General features: G+C 38.2%; 1 protein-coding gene and 1 pseudogene across 2 annotated transcripts in view; both read left to right on the top strand.

Moving 5' to 3' along the window:
• Window positions 1-9,012: 9,012 nt before the first annotated feature.
• VIRMA (vir like m6A methyltransferase associated) overlaps window positions 9,013-18,985 on the top strand; it is a 56,276-nt gene continuing 46,303 nt past the window's right edge. For both annotated transcript variants that reach the window (XM_037058743.1, XM_037058742.1), the window contains exons 1-2: window positions 9,013-9,129; window positions 17,888-18,003. In XM_037058743.1, the coding sequence (XP_036914638.1) occupies window positions 9,067-9,129; window positions 17,888-18,003 (179 nt within the window). In that variant the 5' untranslated portion in view covers window positions 9,013-9,066. The remainder of the gene's footprint in view (window positions 9,130-17,887; window positions 18,004-18,985) is intronic.
• Window positions 13,725-14,195, top strand: LOC118995568 (NADH dehydrogenase [ubiquinone] 1 beta subcomplex subunit 2, mitochondrial-like; annotated as a pseudogene).

Raw genomic sequence — 18,985 nt, 5'->3', positions numbered from 1 at the left:
GGATTGAGTGCGGGCCTGCGAACCACATGATTGTGGTTCGATTCCCAGTCAGGGCACATGCCTGGGTTGCAGGCCAGTTCCCAGCAGAGGACTCATGAGAGGCAACCATACATTGATGTTTCTCTTCCTCTCTCCTTCCCTTCCCCTCTAAAGATAAATAAATAAAAAATCTTTAAAAAAAAGTTTCTGGAAACAAATGAAAATGAATTCACAACAACCCAAAACTTATGGGACACAGCAAAGGCAGTCCTGAGAGGGAAATTTATAGCAATACAGGCTTACCTAAAAAAGACAGAAACATTTCAAACAAACAGCCTAATTCTACACCTACAAGAACTTGAGGAACAACAACAAAGACAGCCCAGAGCAAGTAGAAGGAGGAAAATAACCAAGATCAGAGCAGAATTAAATGACATACAGACTAAAAGCACAATTCTAAAGATCAATAAATCTGGAAGCTGTTTTTTAAAAAAGATAAACAAAATAGACAAGCCTTTAAGCAGGCTCATCAAGAAGAGAGAGGACCCAAATAAACACAATCAGAAATGAAAGAGGAGAGATTACAACTGACACCACAGAAATAAAAAGGATTGTAAGAAGTTACTATGAAGAACTGTATGCCAAGAAATTTGAAAACTGTATGCAAATAAATTTGAAAACCTTGGTGAAATGGACACATTTCTAGAAAAATATAATCTTCCGAAACTCAATAAAGCAGCAGAAAGCCTGAATAGACCAATAACAGCAAATTAAATTGAAGCAGTAATCAAAAATCTCCCAACACACAAAAGCCCTGGACCAGATGGTTTCACAAGAGAATTCTACAAGCATTGAAGGATGAGCTAACCCCTATTCTTCACAGACTATTCCGAAAAATCCAAAATGATGGAAGACTCCTAAACTCTTTTTAGGAAGCCAGCATCATCCTAATCCCAAAACCAGATAAAGATACAACAAAGAAAGAAAACTTCAGGCCAATATCACTGATGAACATAGATGCTAAAATCCTCAACAAAATATTGGCAAACTGCATCCAACAATACATTAAACACATTGTACACCATGACCAAGTGGGATTCATCACAGGGATGCAAGGATGGTTCAATATTCACAAATCAGTAAATGTAAACAAAAGCAAAGACAAAAATCACATGATCAGATCAATAGATGCGGAAAAAGCTTTTGATACAGTACAACACCCATTTATGATAAAGGTACTCAGCAAAGTGGGAATAGAGGGAGCATTCCTCAATGGGAATGCTCATTCCCTTTATTATTATTATTCCTCATTCCCTTTATTATTATTCCTCAATAATAAAGGCAATATATGAGAGACCTACAGCCAACATCATACTCAATGGGCAAAAACTAAAATCTTTTCCACTAAGATCAGGAACAAGACAACGGTGTCCACTTTCACCATTTCTATTCAATACAGTATTGAAAGTTTTAGCCACAGTGATCAGACAAGAAAAGGAAATAAAAGGCATCCAAGTCAGAAAGGAGGAAAAAAAACTGTCATTGTTTGCAGATGACATGATAGTGTACATGGAAAATCCTACAGACTCTACCAAAAAACTGCTCGAACTAATAAATGAATTTGGCAAAACAGAGGGATACAAAGTCAATATCCAGAAATCAACGGCATTTTTGTATACCAACAATGAAACAGCAGAAGTAAAAATCAAGAAAAAAATCCCATTTGATATAGCAAGAAGAAAAATAAAATACCTAGGAAAAAACCTAACCAAGGAGATAAAAGACCTGTATGCTGAAAACTACACAACACTGAAGAAAGAAATCAAGGAAGACACAAACAAATGGAAACATATACCGTGTTCATGGACTGGAAGAATTAACATCATCAAAATGTCCATACTACCCAAAGCAATTTACAGATTCAATGCAATACCTATGAAAGTACCAATGGCATACTTGACAGACATAGAACAAACACTTCAAAAATTTATATGGAACCATAAATGACCCCGAATAGCAGCTGCAATGTTGAGAAAGAAGAACAAAGCAGGAGGGATCACAATACCTGATATCAAACTGTATTACAAGGCCACTGTAATCAAAACAGCCTGGTACTGGCACAAAAACAGGCACATAGACCAATGGAACAGAATAGAGAGCCCAGAAATAAACCCAACTCTCTACAGTCAATTAATATTTGACAAAGGGGGCAGTAACATAAAATGGACTAAAAATAGCCTCTTCAACAAATGGTGTTGGGAGAACTGGACAGCTACAGGCAAAAAAATGAAACTTGAACACTGACTTACACCATACACCAAAATAAATTCAAGGTGGATAAAAGACTTAAATATAAGTCTTGAAACCACGAAAGTCCTAGAGGAGAACATAGGCAGGAAAATCTCAGATATTTCATGCAGCAACATTTTTACTGATATGTCCCCTAGAGCAAGGAATATAAAGGAAAGGATAAACAAATGGGATCTCATCAAAATAAAAAGCTTCTGCATGGCTAAAGAAAACAGTATTAAAATAAAAAGAGAACCAAGTGTATGGGGTAATATATTTGCCAATTATATCTCAGACTAGGGTTTAATCTCCAAAATATACAAAGAACTTACATGACTCCACTCTAAGAAGACAAGCAATCCAATTAAAAATGGGCAAAGGACCTGAACAGACACTTCTCCAAGGAGGACACACAGAGGATCCAGAGACACATGCAAAGATGCTCAGTTTTGCTAGCTATCAGAGAGATGCAAATTAAAACTAGGAGCTACCACTTCACACCGCTGAGAATGGCCATTATAAACAAAGCAACACACAGCAAGTGTTGGAGAGGTTGTGGAGAAATGGGAACCCTAGTGCACTGTTGGTGGGATTACAGACTGGTACAACCACTATGGAAAACAGAATGGAATTTTCTCAGAAAAGTAAAAATGAACCTGCCTTTTGACCCAGCAATTCCACTGTTAGGATTATATCCTAAGAATCCCAAAACACCAATCCAAAAGAACTCATGCACCCCAATGTTCATAGCAGCACAATTTACAATAGCCAAGAGTTGGAAGCAACCTAGGTGCCCATCAGTAAACGAATGGATTCAAAAACTATGGTACATTTACATAATTAAATTCTATGCAGCAGAAAGAAAGGAGCTCCTATCCTTTGCAACAGCATGGATGGAACTGGAAAGCATTATGCTGAGTGAAATAAGCCAGGTGGTGAAAGACAAATACCATATGATCTCACCTTTAACAGGAAGCTAAACAACAAAACAAATAAGCAAGCAAAATATAACCAAAGACATCGAAATACAGAACAGGCTGATATTGACCAGAGAGGAGATGGTAGAGAATTCCAGGGGAAAAGGGGAAGGACTTACAGGAACTAGTATAAAAGACACATGGACAACAACTAAGGGGGATGGAAATGGGAGGGAGGTGGGGAGCACTGGGGGGTGGGCTGGGATGGGACAGAAAACTGTACTTGAACAATGATTAAATTAAAAAAATTAAAAAAATAATAAATTGCTAATATTTTCTCCCATTATATACATTTTCTCTTCACTCTCTTTAGTCACTTGATACACAACAGTTTTTAATTTTCATAAAGTCCAAATTACACTTTCTTTTGTTGCCTGTGTTTTCTGTGCCAAATCCCAGGTAATTATTCTAATTGCCAAATCCCAGGTAATTATTTACCCCTGTATCTTCTTCTAAGAATTTCATGGTTTTACTTCTTATATTTAGGTTTTTAATCTATTTTGAGTTCATTTTTGTAGATAATATGAAGTATTCTTTTCCATGTAGATATCCAGTTATCCCAGTAGCATTTACTGAAGAGATTTTTCTTTCCCCATTGAATAGCCTTGGCACCCTTGTTGAAAATTAATCCATTTTGTATGTAAAGGTTTATTTCTAAATTCTAATTTCTAAAGGTTTATTTATAATTAAATTCCATTGGGTCTATATGTTTATTCTTATTCCATTACCACAGTTTTGATTACTGTAATGTTTTATTTTATTTTTAAAAAAATTTTATTTATTTATTTTTAGGGAGAGAGGAAAGAGGAAGAGAAGGAGAAAGAAAGGGATAGAAACATCAATTTGTGGTTTTCTCTCATGCACCTCTCACCAGGAACCTGGCCCACAACCCAGTCATGTGCCCTGACTGGGAATTGAACCAGTGAACCTTTGGTTCACAGGCTGGCACTCAATCCACTGAGCCACACCAGCCAGGGTATGATTACTGGAATTTTTCAAAAAAAGATTTTATTTATTTACTTTTTAGAGAGAAGGGAAGGGAGGCGAATGAGGGGAAGAGAAACATCAATCAGTTGTCTCTCACATGCTCCAAAATGGAGATCTGGCCCACAACCCAAGCATGTACCCTGACTGGAAATTGAATAGGTGACCTTTTGATTCACAGGCAGGCGCTCAATCCACTGAGCCACACTAGTCAAAGCTTTGTTACTGTAATTTTGTATTAAGTTTTTAAGTCAGGAAGCCCTGGCTGATGTAGCTCAGTGGATTGAGCACAGGCCTGCAAACTAGAGGATCGCAGTTCAATTCCCAGTCAGGACACATGCCTGGGTTGCAGGCCAGTTCCCTGCAGGCCAACTCCCAGCAGGGGGCACACAAAAGGCAACCATACATTGATGTTTCTCTCCTTCCCCTCTAAAGATAAATAAATAAATAAAATAAATAAATAAAAATAAAATAAATCAGGAGTGTGTATCCTCCAAATTTGTTTTTTTTAAAAATATATTTTATTGATTATACCATTACAGTTGTTCTATTCCCCCCTTCATTCCCCTCCACCCGCACACTCCCTCCCCCACCATTCTCCCCCCCTTAGTTTATAACCACGTGTCTCAAGTTCTTTAGATTCTATATTTCCCCCACTATTCTTGCCCTCCTCCCTATCTATTTTCTACCTACTCTCTATGCTATTTTCTGTGCCTTCTCCCCCCTTCTCCTCCTCCCACCCCCCTGTTGCTAACCCTCCATGTGTTCTTCATTTCTATGGTTCCACTCCTGATCTAGCTGTCCTCTTGGTTTGCTTTTGTTTTAGGTGTGGTTGTTAATAACTGTGAGTTTGCTGTCCTTTCACTGTTAACATTTTTCATCTTCTTTTTCTTATATAAGTCCCTTTAGCATTTCATATAATAAGGGCTTGGTGATGATGAACTCCTTGAACTTGACCTTATCTGAGAAGCACTTTATCTGTCCTTCCATTCTAAATGAAAGTTTTGCTGGATAAAGCAATCTTGGCTGTAGGTCTTTGGATTTCATGACTTGGAATACTTCTTTCCAGCCCCTTCTTGCCTGTAAGGTCTCTTTTGAGAAATCCGCTGACAGTCTGATGGGTACTCCTTTGTAGGTGACTGTCCCCTTATCCCTTGCTGCTTCTAGGATTCTCTCCTTCATTTTAGTCTTGGCTAATGTAATTATGATGTGCCTTGGTGTGTTCCTTCTTGGGTCCAACTTCTTTGGGACTCTCTGAGCTTCCTGGATTTCCTGGAAGTCTATTTCCTTTGCCAGACTGGGGAAGTTCTCCTTTATTATTTGTTCAAATAAGTTTTCCACTCGTGGCTGTTTCTTTCCCCCTTCTGGTACCCCTATAATCCGGATGTTGGAATGTTTAAAGATGTCCTGGAGGTTCCTAAGCCTCTCCTCATTTTTTTGAATTCTCATTTCTTCATTCCTTTCTGATTGGATTTTTCGTTCTGCCTTCTGGTCCATTCCATTGATTTGAGTCCCAGTTTCCTTTCCATCGCTATTTGTTTCCTGTGTATCTCCCTTCATTTCAACTAGTTTAGCCTTCATATGTTCCTCCAATTTGTGACTATAATCAACCAGTTTTGTTAGCATTCTGATAAACAGTGTTTTGAATTGTGCTTCTGAGAGTCTGGCAATTTCTCGGTCGCTGAGAGTTATCAGCTCTGGGACTTTGAGTTCTTCTTGTGCCATCTTTTGGGCTATTCATGCCTGTTAAGTAGCAGGATCAGAGCCCTAAGGTGTTCACCAGAGTAGGGCAACTAAGTCACTGGGTTGTGATGTTGTATGTGGGGGCGGGGTCAACGAGGAACTACGGCCGACCCGTCTGCCACCTCCCTCCGCGGCCCCCAAAGATGCTGCAGTTGCCACTGTTACCGGCCGGAGAGCGTTTGGTCCCACTGCACGTGAGTGTGCCACCGCCGTCAGCCCTCGCCCCTTGGGGCCTGCGCGGTCCGTCTCACTGTGCACGAATGTGCGACCGTGGTCAGTCTGCCCCAACCCCAACTGGTTCCCAGCTGCCTGCGCGCCTAGGTCCGGGGATCTGTCCTGCCTGACCCTGCTGGCTGCTGGCTCCGCCCCTCTTACCGTCCCCTTTGAATGGTTAGTGGTTGTCAGACTTCCGTATAACTCAGTTTTCTGTTTTTTGCTGTGTCTTTGGTCTCCAAACCTTTGTTGTATTCAAACTTGGTTGTGGGAGAAGGCACAGTGTTTCCACCTATGCCTCCATCTTGGCGGAAGTCCCTGGACTGGTTTATATCAGATCCATTTCCCGGCCCCAGAAATCCCCCGCTGTCCTCACAGCGGCTTCCACGGCTGGCACAGGCCACCCGGGGACAGAGATCACGAGCGGAGAACTGCCAAATTTGGTTTTTCAAGATTGTTTCCCTACTTGGGGCCCCTTGATTTCCATATGAATATGAGGATCAGATTTTCCATTTCCAAAAGAAGGGCTGTTAAAATTTTAATAGAGATTGCATAGACTCCATAGATCACTTTAGGTAACATTGTCATTTTAACAATATTGTCTTCCAATCCATAAAAATAAAATGCCTTCTATTTAAGTCTTTTATTTTTTTTTCTAGGAACATTTTATAGTTTTCAGTATACAAGGCTTTCACTTCCTCTATTAATGTTATTCTTTTGGATGCTATTGTTAACTGTATGTAGATTTTTGAAAGCCATATTGAGGGGGTCACAGGCAAAGCAGGGAAAACAAGTAAGCAAGGCCACAATGATATAAAAATACCTCTGTATTAAGGGAGCCATATTTAGCTGGGAAGGGCTGAATCATCAAAATTGCATGGTAGGAACAAGGTAAAAGACTAAGTAAAAAGTGAATTTTGGGCCTTATGCACTATGAGAGGTGATGGATAGATAATCAGGGACTGTGGACTTTCCTAGAAGTCTAGTTAATATGTTCTCCCTTTTTTGACCTCCTATCCATCTTTTTGCTCTTTTAATCATAGTGATCTCAACAGAAACCAATAAAAAGGAACTCCCTTATTTCAAAATCATAATTCCCATGTGCATGTGCAGTACCCATGGGTTCCTTATTGTCTCTGGTTACCAGGGAGCAGGTATTCTTCCTAGCAAAGGTCACTTTCTACTTGTTTATCACGTAAGATGTGCTAAGATGTGCCAAGGACGAAATGTAACCAAATCGATCATTTTTATCGTTCCCTTGTACCTGCAACTTTTCTTTTTTGTTATCTGTAAGAAATAATCACTTAACTAAATGTAGAAATAGTGAGAACCTTCTTTGATGTAATGCGACTGGAAAACAATAAAAGCCTGTCCAGGCAAGGGTCGAGGTGCTCTCCCCTTGAGAGAGTGGCAGTGCAATCCCTTTGTCTCCACAGGACTCTGCAAACCGTGTGAATTTGTTTACCTCATCCACAGCACACAGACTCCGGAGGGCGGGTCTGCATCAATCTGTAATAGTGTCAATAACAAAAAAAAAAAGAAAGAAAAATGTTGGAAATATTGAATATGAATTCAAAAACTAGTTCTTTGAAAAAAAAACAAATAGTAAAAGAGATAAACTGTCAGTGAATGGAGGAAATTAGCTGAGGAAGGGTGTAGATGGAAAATTTACTTAAAAAGATTAATTTATTATTAAATATTTCAGACATACCAAAAGGCATACGTGTGAAACCACGACCAACCTAATTAAATAAATTACCAAAGCATTTGAAGCCCTTGAGCACTTTTGGATTAAATCTCTCTGGTTCACCACTATCTTGAAATTATTGCATTTATCATACCAATGCATTTCTTTATAATTTTATAACATATACCCCTAAAAAGTTATAATTTTTGTATGTTTTTAACTATATAAATGAGATTGTATAATACATATTCTTCAACCCATTTAACTTTGCTAAGTATCCATGTTAGTAGACAGGGCACTAGTTCTTTTCTCCCACATGCTATATACTACTACATTACATAAATATATCACTTTTTACTTATTATTATTATTCTAGTTAGTGACAAGTTTACAGCCTTTTTACAGCTATAAAGTGCTGCCGTGAACATTCTTGTATCTGTATTTCTTTGAGCACCTGTGCAGGAATTTTCCTGTGAGATAGGCACATGTAATTTCACTAGATAATTCTTAATAGCTTTCCCAGCCTTCGTGCCAATATAGACTACCAAACAGTTCCATTTGCTGCAATGCTCATCAACGCGGAGACAGGGAGATTTGCTTTTTATAAGTATAAGTACATTTTTATACTTATATAATTCCTTAAATTTTATTTCAATTAGTCCTCACAAAAAGTCTGTGGGTTAGGTATTGTCAGTCACATTTTGCAGATGAGAGAACAAAAAAACCCCAGATATCTCTGTTTTGAGACAAGTTACTCTTCCTTTTAAAAGAGCGTCTTACTCTTCCACTTGGCTCATTGCAGCTTTTTCCTGCCAGCCCTGGAAAGGCAGCTTCCGGGCGGTTTCACTGGGTACGCTTCCAGAGGTGGGGCGTTCCCCACCCCACCTTCACTCTCTACAAAGCCTGCTCCGCACTCAGCCAACCTGAGGCCGAGGTGGCTTTGTAACGCGGTGGGATGACAGGGTTTGGACCCTTGCAGCCACCGTAGGACCGCCCTCTTCTCTCCGCTGTCCTGAGCGTTCAGAAGGCGACTCCGCCGCGCTGGAGAAGGCGGGGCCGGTGCTTCCGGATAGGTTTGCGGCGCTAGCGCTCCGGTCGCCGGAAGTGCTGCCGTCTATTCCTCTCCTGAGCCGCTGTGGCCGGGGGTGTAGGGCTGCCCCGGAAGTCCTCCCCTGTCTCCCGCCCTCCGCAAACATGGCGGTGGACTCGGGGATGGAACTGCTATTTTTAGATACTTTTAAACACCCGAACGCCGAGGTAAGCCTTCGATTCTTCATTCCAACCCTGCTACTCGACTTTGGGACCCTTACGAAAAATCTTTAGACGTGCCTCGACTTTTCTTCCTGTCCGCGGCCGCTTGGATTCCTCACATACACACCCCCTCCCCCCAGCTGGGTGTGGGCATCGCGTCTGAGAGAGGGCAGAGGTGGCCACCTCATTTCCCTGCATTATCTTGGATCTCTGCGTCTTTGGTTGAGTTGGCTGTACTGTTGCTTTGCTCTTTTTGAGCCACCCCCCCCTCAGCCCGTCAGCTTTAGGCCTTGAAAATGTCTTGGTTCTCAGCTTTACCTCAGGCGGTGACTGGGAGGGGGTCTTAGACAGCCTGTGTTTGACAGTAGGAGATGGTGCAGGTTCCGTTGGCTCCGTAATTCCTAAATTCCTTCTCGTAGGTACCTTTTCTAACGGGAGTTAGGTTACCCAGATGTGACACTCATTCGGTTTAGGATTGCGGCGCTCCCCAGTTTGTCTTGCAACTTTAATACTTTTCTCTCGGTAAGATTTCACAGGTTGGGATGTGAAATATTTGCAAGGAACGGTTTTAGCGAAGAGGGGGAAACTGAGACAGTCGTCAAAATGTAGTACAGTCAGCCAGTCCTTTTGAGGGGTGGGGGTAGGGAATGGTGGAGTAATCTCGTAGTAAACTGGGTGCCCCTGAATGTCTGACTGGCTCTGCAGTACGTAAATTGAGTATAGGTAGATGCTAAAGATTCTCAGAAGCCGGTCAAGAGTGGTCATTAATCAAGTCCACAGAGAAATTAAAAAAACGCAGAACCCGCATTTTCTTTCATTGTAAATGTAATCATTTTAAGGAACTATTCTTTGGAGATAGTGATGATAGTGGGTAGTGGTTGTATCTTAACGTTTTACTTGACAAAATAAAAAAGTCAACTACGTTGTTCTAAGTAACGAATGGTTTGTAAGTCTGTAAAAATAAAAAGTTTGGAAACTTCATATCTTACTAACAATGAACTCATTTGTGTTCTTTCATTTCATGTAGGTCAACTAGCTCTGTTCAGTGGCCATACTTTTCTAATCCTAGCTAGGCTTTAGAAGAATCACGATGGAGGCAGTAATTGCATCAGAACAAACCTATCACATACAGAAATAGAGAACAGTTAAAAATGAAAGCAAGAAGCATGCGATGAATTAGTTTAGTAGTATTTTAGTTTAGGAAAATTGGCTTTCATTCACCTATATACTTAAGAATGTAGTATTTCTTCATTCTTAGACAAACAAGGAGGACCATGAGAGGCCAGGACCACTAGTATGGGTAGTAAATACCTTGTTCTGGCAGTGATTGGAAAAGGCTTAGTAGAGATCACATTATGAACTGAGTCTTAAAGGAGAAGGAGGGATTTGTGGGTAGATATGGAATATTGAGATGTTTGTTCTCAAGGAGTTTATAACTAAGTATTGGGGATTTGGTCCACAACAGTATGATTAAAATTAGAATGTGATGGATGCTTAAAGAGACAGTGGAAATTCCTTGGGGTCTGTCACCTTTATTTCCATAATGCCCATCACTTTCTGACCTTACTAGGACCTCAATCAATATTTTAGTCCCTTTGGTGGTTCAAATAAGGGCTGTGTAATTTTAGGTGAGGGAGAGATCACTTTTCATTTGCGAGTAAGGGAAGAGTCTGTCAAGGCAGTTGGCATAGGAAATTGGCCTTTTGTGGAATAGGATATGTTCCACAGTTACAGACAGGAGGACATTCTCATGGAGTAGTCAATCTCTGTAGTGTACGGTATACTAAAAATAGCAGTGTGAAGTGATACCTAAATGGCAGTTTGAAACCAGATCGTAGAAGTTCTTGAATGCTCAGCAAAGGACTGTGGACTTTATTTTGTAGGAAATGGGTTATTTTGATGTTTTGGAAATGGGAAATTGTATGATTAGTAAAACCCATTAGGTAGATTAATTGACCAGTAATCAGTAATACCTAAAATGGTTCAGAAAAACTAGAAGTGGTAAATGAGGATGAAAAGGTGAGAGGCGTAATGAAAACTGGAGTTAACAACGGGCAGTGATCATTATTATAATTTATTGAGTGATTATTTTGTGCAAGACTGTGCTTTGGCAATTTAAAGGCATTATATATAATCCTTTGATCAATTTTGAAAGATAGTTACTCTTATATAGATGAGGAAACTGATCATGAGAGGTTATGTGACTTTCCTAAAGACACATCGGCACACATTTCTTGACTTTATTTATTTATTTTGAATCTTCACCAGAGGACCTACTTACTGATTTTTAGAGAGAAGGGAAGGCAGGGGAGGGAGAGCAAGTGAGAGAAACATTGATCGATGAGCCCCAACTGGAGACTGAACCCACCACCTAGGCGTGTGCCTTGACTGGGAGTTGAAGCCAAGACCTTTTGGTCCATGGGATGATGCTCCAACCAGCTGAGCCGCATTGACCAGGGCCAATTTTTGTGTTTAAACCAGTGCCATGCTGTGTCCTGTGGAACTAATTAGGAGAGAGGATAGATATAATAAAATTTGGGATGTAAAGTTGACAGGATGGCAAGTGATCCTGTGAGGAAGAATGAGTAGCTAAAAAATGATAGAATTCTTGTTTTAGAGATAAAGAACTGCGGGACCATTGAGAGTAATAGAAAAGTCTGGAAATGGGTTTGAAGTGAGTTTAAAGGGAACAAGTTAATTTTAGTTTTTAGGTTTTTTAAAAACATTTTATTTATTTATTTTTAGAGAGAGGGGGAGGGAAGGAGAAAGAGTGGGAGAGAAACATCAATGTGTGGTTGCCTCTCGTGTGTCCCCTACTTGGGACCTGGCCTGCAACCCAGGCATGTGCCCTGACTGGGAATCAAACCAGCAACCCTTTGCTTCACAGGCCCATGCTCAATCCACTGAGCTACACCAGCCAGGGCTAATTTTAGTTTTTGATATATTTAGTGGTACACCAGATACATTTACACAGTGAAAGTTGGGGATTTGGTTAACATTTATTTATGAAAAACACTTTTGAAGGTGAGGTGTAGCTCTAGGAGGGGCAATACAAGCAGCAGCAACAACAACAAAAAACCATTGCCCTTGCTTTTAAAGGAATTTGTAATTTGGTGGGGAAGACAAACATTTATTCAAGTTTCACAAGGGGAATTCTCTTTTTTTACATTGAAAAACAGAATAGTAATTATCTTTATTAATTGTAACAAAAGGAATTCTTAAAGAGGTTTGAGAGTGCTGAATGAATTGCAAATTGTGTTTGTGATTTGTCTTCCACTTTTTAAGAAGTAAATGTTACGTTAGTAAATTTTATTATAGAAAAATATAAAAACAAAGGCTTTCATAGTTCCACTTAGTCCCAGCTATCATTAGTTTAATTTTTTTCCAAATCCTACAGTAAATATATGTTTAAATGTATACACCCATCACCCACACTAATGGACTGATACTGTAATATTGTCTTGTGTTACAGTTTTTACCTAACAATGTGTTGGCATCTTTATAAATGAAGAAGTAACCCTATGTAACATTTTTAAAAGCAAGTTTCATTTAAAAATTTTTTTTGACTAGGTAATACATGGATGAGATACAAATTCAAAAAGTACAAAAGGTGATACAATAAAAAGCAAGTCTCTCTCTCATCCCTGTCCCCAAGCCATCCTACTTTCTTTCCTAGACAGTCTGTGTAATATCATTTTTACACACTGCATATTATTTTTTTAAGTGGTAATGCTATTTATATATTAAATTCTTATGCATTTAGGCTTCTGACTTTTTACAGTGATGTGATATTGTTGATGCTAAATTATTTTATATATCTTTAATTATTTCTTTATTTTCAGAATGGAATTGCTGGGTTAAAATTAAGTCCTATGAAAGTGGTTGATGCTAGAAAGTCCTACTTCATTTCAGAATTTTTTAAGAAACCAATTTGGAACTCATCTGAACAGAAGTGATCATGAAAATGGTAGGAATAGATGAGATAGCCTTAGTTTACCCTTAGAAAAGAAGGGGAGACATCTGTACTGTGACCTTTGAACACACAATGACTCCTGAATGGATAGAGGTGGCTCAGTGTTGGAATCTGACCAATCTGTTCTTCACAATCCTGTTAGCTTCCTAATCATGTAATAACCCTTCCATGATGTTCAGTCTGTTTCCTACGTTTATGTTTTCTTCTAGATATTTTAAGCTTCTACTTCATTGTAATTTAAACTCTGACAACACAATAAGCTTTTATTAAGCATTAATAAATGTCCTTCAATCATTAAATTAATACACTAAGCACTGTGAATATTGAGTAAATTCAGATTTGAGTCTTGTCTTTTTGAAACAACAGTCTAATGGGAGAGATGAAGGAGGTGACTATAGTTTAGTTTGATAGGAGATTTTGGAAGTATAAAGAAGAAGCACCTACTTAGACTTGATCTGGCTCATCTTTCGGGAGAAAGTTGACATCTGAAGCATTACGACAGAGGAGTGTAGGTGGATTCTAAGTAGGGACAGTAGCATGATAAAGATGAAAAAGAGCATGTTGAGCTATACATTTGGAGTGATAAAGAGCTATACATTTGGAGTGATAAAAGGGAGCCATACTTGCTTTTAAGATCAAGAAATTCTCCTGACTTGCGCAGGCATGTTGGCTGTGACGAAGCTGGCGACTTTCATGCGAGGTGGAGGCAGCCTCTTCAGGGGCCTCTGTGCGCAGGTCTCTGGAAACGGAGTCTGTCTTGCTGGTGGTGGTGTGCACATCAGAGCCCCAGTCCAGACAGTTTCCCCAGCTCACCAGATCCCAGGTGAACCAGGCTGAGTTCTTTAGTGCAACCATGTAGTTCTGGATTCTCGGGCACTTTTGGAACGACTCAAATGCTGTCCTGGGTCACTTTCCATGTCCAGATCCTTCCCAGTGGACAGATGAAGAATTAGGCATGCCTCCTGATGACGAAGACTGAAAATGAGAACTATTTACAAGAGCTAGGTGAGAAGTTCATGAAGTTATGGACTGCAATTCATATTGGATATTGAAGTTGTAAAATAAAGTGTTCTGGTCAAGAATGAGAAAAAAAAAAGAAGAAATTTGGCCTGGGGGTAGTACGGAGCAGGGATAAGATTTACATTCCAAAGAGACCGCGTTGCAATAGGAGAATGAGTTGGAGCAGGGCAAGAAAGAAGCACAAAACCATTTAAAAGGATCCTATTGCTGTTTTTTAGATTAGAGTGCTTAAATTAGAGTGCGTAGTATATAGAACTAGAGGGGATGACAGCAGGAATGGAGGGAATTACATAGATTTGGAAGATAATTTAGAGGTTTAATCTGTAGGACTTGGTGGATGTTTAGGTGAATGATTTAGGTGAGAGAGGACAAGAAAGAAGCCATGGGTGATTTCTGAAGCCATAGTGGTTTCTGTCTTGGCCATTGTATGGATGGTGGTGCTATCACTGATATAGGAGAGTACAGTTTTGGACTTGCTGTGTTTGTGGTGTCAGAGGGCTACTCAATTGGAGATGTCCAGTTGGCAGTTGGATATAGTGGTCTGGGGCTCAGTAGAGAGGTTGTAGATGGACATAATGGATTTGGAGTTGACTTTTGGAAGTGGATGAAAATCTTATTTCTTGTAATTCTATTGATTGTACTTGGCTACTCTGCGCTACTTCACGCCCCTATTTTGCCCTGTAATTGTGGTGAATTACGCTTGCAGTTACTTGACCCTTCCAAATTCTTGCTTGCTTTCCTTTTGTGTGTGCTTCTTCCTTTACCTGGAAGACTCTTTCTTCTCTTCCACTGATTGTTTTCTTGAGGAATTAATTAGCTAAGGTGCTACTTCTTTAGGGGAACCTTCCTGACACTATTTCCCCCTCACAAATTTGAGTTAGGTAAGTACCCCTATGAATTTTCATAGCTTCCTGTGTGCATCTGTATCATAGCAATTTGTCACAACAGATTGTTCCTTAATGGCAGAGATTGTCTTGTCGTTGTATCCATAGAACCTATATAACTTGGAACATAATAAACATTTAATAAACGTGTAGAAATAATTATTGAATATAGTGGTAGTGCCTAATACAGAAACTCTCCTATTTACAGACAAAATAGATTTTGAAAGGCTGTTTTTAAAACCTTAAGTTCATTTCTGTAGGTCCACAATGACTATATCCTAACTACTAAAACCATCCATTAATTAGTGGCGGGCAGGGTAGAGGAGGATAGAATTGATAAACTTTTGTTTTAAGTTCCTTTTGTAAATATTAATGAGACTTTATGACCATTTAAGTAAAATAGCTTCTATGTACAGTCATGCCACATAAAAACATTTTGGTCAGTGACAGACTGGATATGTGATAGTGGTCCTATAAGATTATAATGGAGCTGAAAAATTACCATCATCTAGCTCTTGTGACGTCCTAGTATAACACATCACTCATGTGTTTGTGGTATGCTGGTGTAAATAAACCCACTACATTGCTAGTTGTGTAAAAGTATAGCACAGTTATCTACAGTACATAATACATGATAATAAAGAGTATATAATACTTGATGATAATATTACTGTTTTATGTATTTATTATATTATACTTCTAGTTATTTTAGAGTATACTCTTTCTACTTACAAAAAGTTTGGTGAAAAACAGTATGCTGTGTTATGCCAGCAGGAGATTCATACATGTTGTGTTTATTCATCTCTTGATTGCATCATTTTTTCTTTTGCTTCATTAAATCTCTTATTTTGTTCATCACAGCCCCTAAATGTTCGCACAGTGATGAAATCACATAATAACACATTTCTCAGAATTTGTCCCATCATTAAGTAACACATGACTGCAATAGACTTTTTAAGTAGAGCAGTTCTTTATTGGAAGGACACATAGCACCAACGTTTGAGGCAAAATGCTTTTTTATATAAGTCTATTGAAGTATTTGTTGAATATGTACAGCATATTTGTAATAATTAGGATACAAGTTGAGCTGCCATCACAAGTCAAAATAACAGTGGATTGGATGATAGAATTTTCGCTTTCAATAGTCTGGTTTTAAGTATTCTAGGGCTAATATGACAGCTCTACATTCTTCTGTATTATTCCCCTGCCATCTTTAGGGTATTGACTCCCTTGTTCATGATAGCTTATTATAACTTATATATTCTAGAAAAGCAACAGAATATTAGAAGAAGAGGTGGAAGGAATTTTCTGAAGTCGAAACCTTACCATTAAAGGACATGACCCGTAGTTGTCTGTATGATCTTCATTTTCATCCCATTTATCAGAATTTAGTAATCATGTTCACACTGGTCTTAGGTTCACTTCTGCCAGCTCAGATTTCTCTACAGGAAGAAAAAAATTGGCATTGGAAGACAACTATCAATCAGACACACTTGGAACTCACCCTGTTTCATTTATGTGTTTGAGACTTTAAAGCATTTGAATAGTAAACATTTTTTTTAATTTAACTTTTGTTCAAGTACAGTTTTCTTTCTTGTATTCCCAGCCCTGCACCTCCCCAATGCTCCCCACCCCCTCCCATCTCCGCCCCCATCTTAGTTATTGTCCATGTGTCCTTCATACTTATTCATGTGAGTCCATCCCCTTTTACTCAATAGTAAACATTTTATTAAGATTTCTAGGCCCTATATATTTAATTATAATCTCTGAGTTTAAATTGCAAAATTGGGAAGTCATCCTCTTACATTTTAGGGAAGACAAATTTACCAGTCTTTTGGTCTGTTGATATGCATGATATTCTTTGCAGCTTTAAGAGACTGAAGACTTGATCTGTCTTGGTGCAAATAGTGTATGAACCATTCTTCTCATTATGAACTTTGACCATTGGGTAATGATGGTTGGCTGAACTGCTACGAAAAGTTGATATAAAATAGTCTAAAAACAATGTGAAAAGTTAAAAAATTCTTGATCACAAGAGCTTCTTTTGTTTGATCTTATGTCAAATGATAACAAATAAGTATATACTACATTTATGCTATCCATTTCTTTTGCTTGTGATCACAATACACAAACTTAGTTTGTGTATTTTTTTTCTCTTTTAAATTTCGAAGAGGGTTTACCTCAACTATTCAGTATCTATATGGCTTCTGTTGATATTTGTTGGTATTTTAAGTTTAGTGCAGATCCACAATCCCTTACCTATAATTCAGAAATTCTAAAATGGCAGAGAAATCTGCCCTGAATTCATTTGGCCATGTAGTCTGATCTGAACTGACATGATACTAGTTAGAATCTTTATTTATTTTCAAATTTTTTTATTGTTGACACTATTACAGATGTCCCCTATTCCCTCCACCTTTTGCCTATAGAATTGTTTAAATATGTGATGGCAGAAATATTAATGTTTTAATTATAAAGTATTGTTCCAGAAGCCACTAGGGGTGTTAAATAATAAGCAGCATTTGTATTATATTACTTTTCTAAAAATCTGAAGGGTCAGGATTCGAAAAGGTTTTCAGTAAGGGACTGTAGGTCTGTACTGGCCTAAGCAAAACACCAGGGAGGAAATACGCTGTAAAAAGTGTTGTTATGCAAATGGAGAGATTTAACCAGGTACATTTTAGCATCAGCTATTTTTAGAGTGATTTATATAGCATTATAAGGACTAGAATTGCACTGTTTTAATGATATGGAGAGTATTTTAAGATTATTTGTGACATTCTGAATGAAATAAATTAAAGATAAGTAAATTTTTTGAAGATCAGTAAGTTTTGAATAGACAAAGTATTTTGCTTACAATATGTCCTTCTCCCCCATCTTTTTAAAGCAAAGTTCTCATATAGATGTGGTTCGTTTTCCATGTGTGGTTTATATCAATGAAGTCCGAGTCATACCCCCAGGAGTAAGAGCCCATAGCAGCCTGCCTGACAATAGAGCATATGGGTAAGTCAACTTTCCTTTTAGAAGTATTTTGGACTAAAAGGTTTTCCTTGGAACAGATCTCTTATTTTTTTATAATTTATTTATTTTAGAATTTTAATTGAATTTAGTGAGGTGATATTGGTTAATAAAATCATGTAGGTTTCAGTAGAAACATATTCATAAGTGCAAAATTTTAAAGTAATATTTTGTAAGTTAAAAAAATCCCTAAAACTTTATTCAGTTGTAGTTGCTTTATAAAGTGACTCTAGGTTTTCTGTGTAATCCATGTATCATTATAAACTTGAAAAGAATAATTATTTGACCTAAGTACTAGATTAAATAATTATTTGACCTAAGTACTTTCTTACCCTGGCCTTCGTGGCTCAGTTGGTTGGGTGTCATCTGCAAGACGAAAGGTCGCCAGTTGGATCCCTGTCAGGGCATATACCTGTGTTGCAATTGGTCCATGGTCAAGACTTGTGAAAGGCAACAGAGCAGTCGGTGTTTCTCTTGGATTGATATTTTTCTCTCTCTCTTTCTCCTTCCCTTCCCCTCTGTCTAAAAATAAATATATAAAATCTTAAAATTTTTCTTTTTTTTTTAAATTAGAAGAAACAGGTTTATAATAATTCCAAAATATTCTAGGGTGGCATAATGTAGTAGGTGAAGTATTTTTAACCTTTTTTTTTTCTTGAAAATAGATAAGAATTAGTCTGAATATTTAGAAATACATTTTTGTTGTTACTTTATTACACTGTTTTATAGTAATCAGTTTTCCTTAGTGACAATCTTCTTAGTCTGATACATGTGTCTTTTTGAAAATATGTAGCTACACATTAACCATTGGCCGTATTGAGCTAGTTTATTATTTAAGGCTTTCTCTTTCTTAGGTTCTGTGGGAAAATAAAATGTAAGACATGGAGTTGTTGATAACTTTCTTGTAACTGACTTTATTTATTTATATTCCTCTATTCTATTCCTTTATTTATAATAGAGGAAGTAT

Source organism: Sturnira hondurensis, unplaced genomic scaffold, assembly GCF_014824575.4.
Source record: "Sturnira hondurensis isolate 20B ecotype Veracruz unplaced genomic scaffold, ASM1482457v3 Scaffold0010128, whole genome shotgun sequence".
NCBI lineage: Eukaryota > Metazoa > Chordata > Mammalia > Chiroptera > Phyllostomidae > Sturnira > Sturnira hondurensis.
Note: the sequence above shows the minus strand (reverse complement) of the source record. Positions and strands in the feature narration are given on the sequence as shown.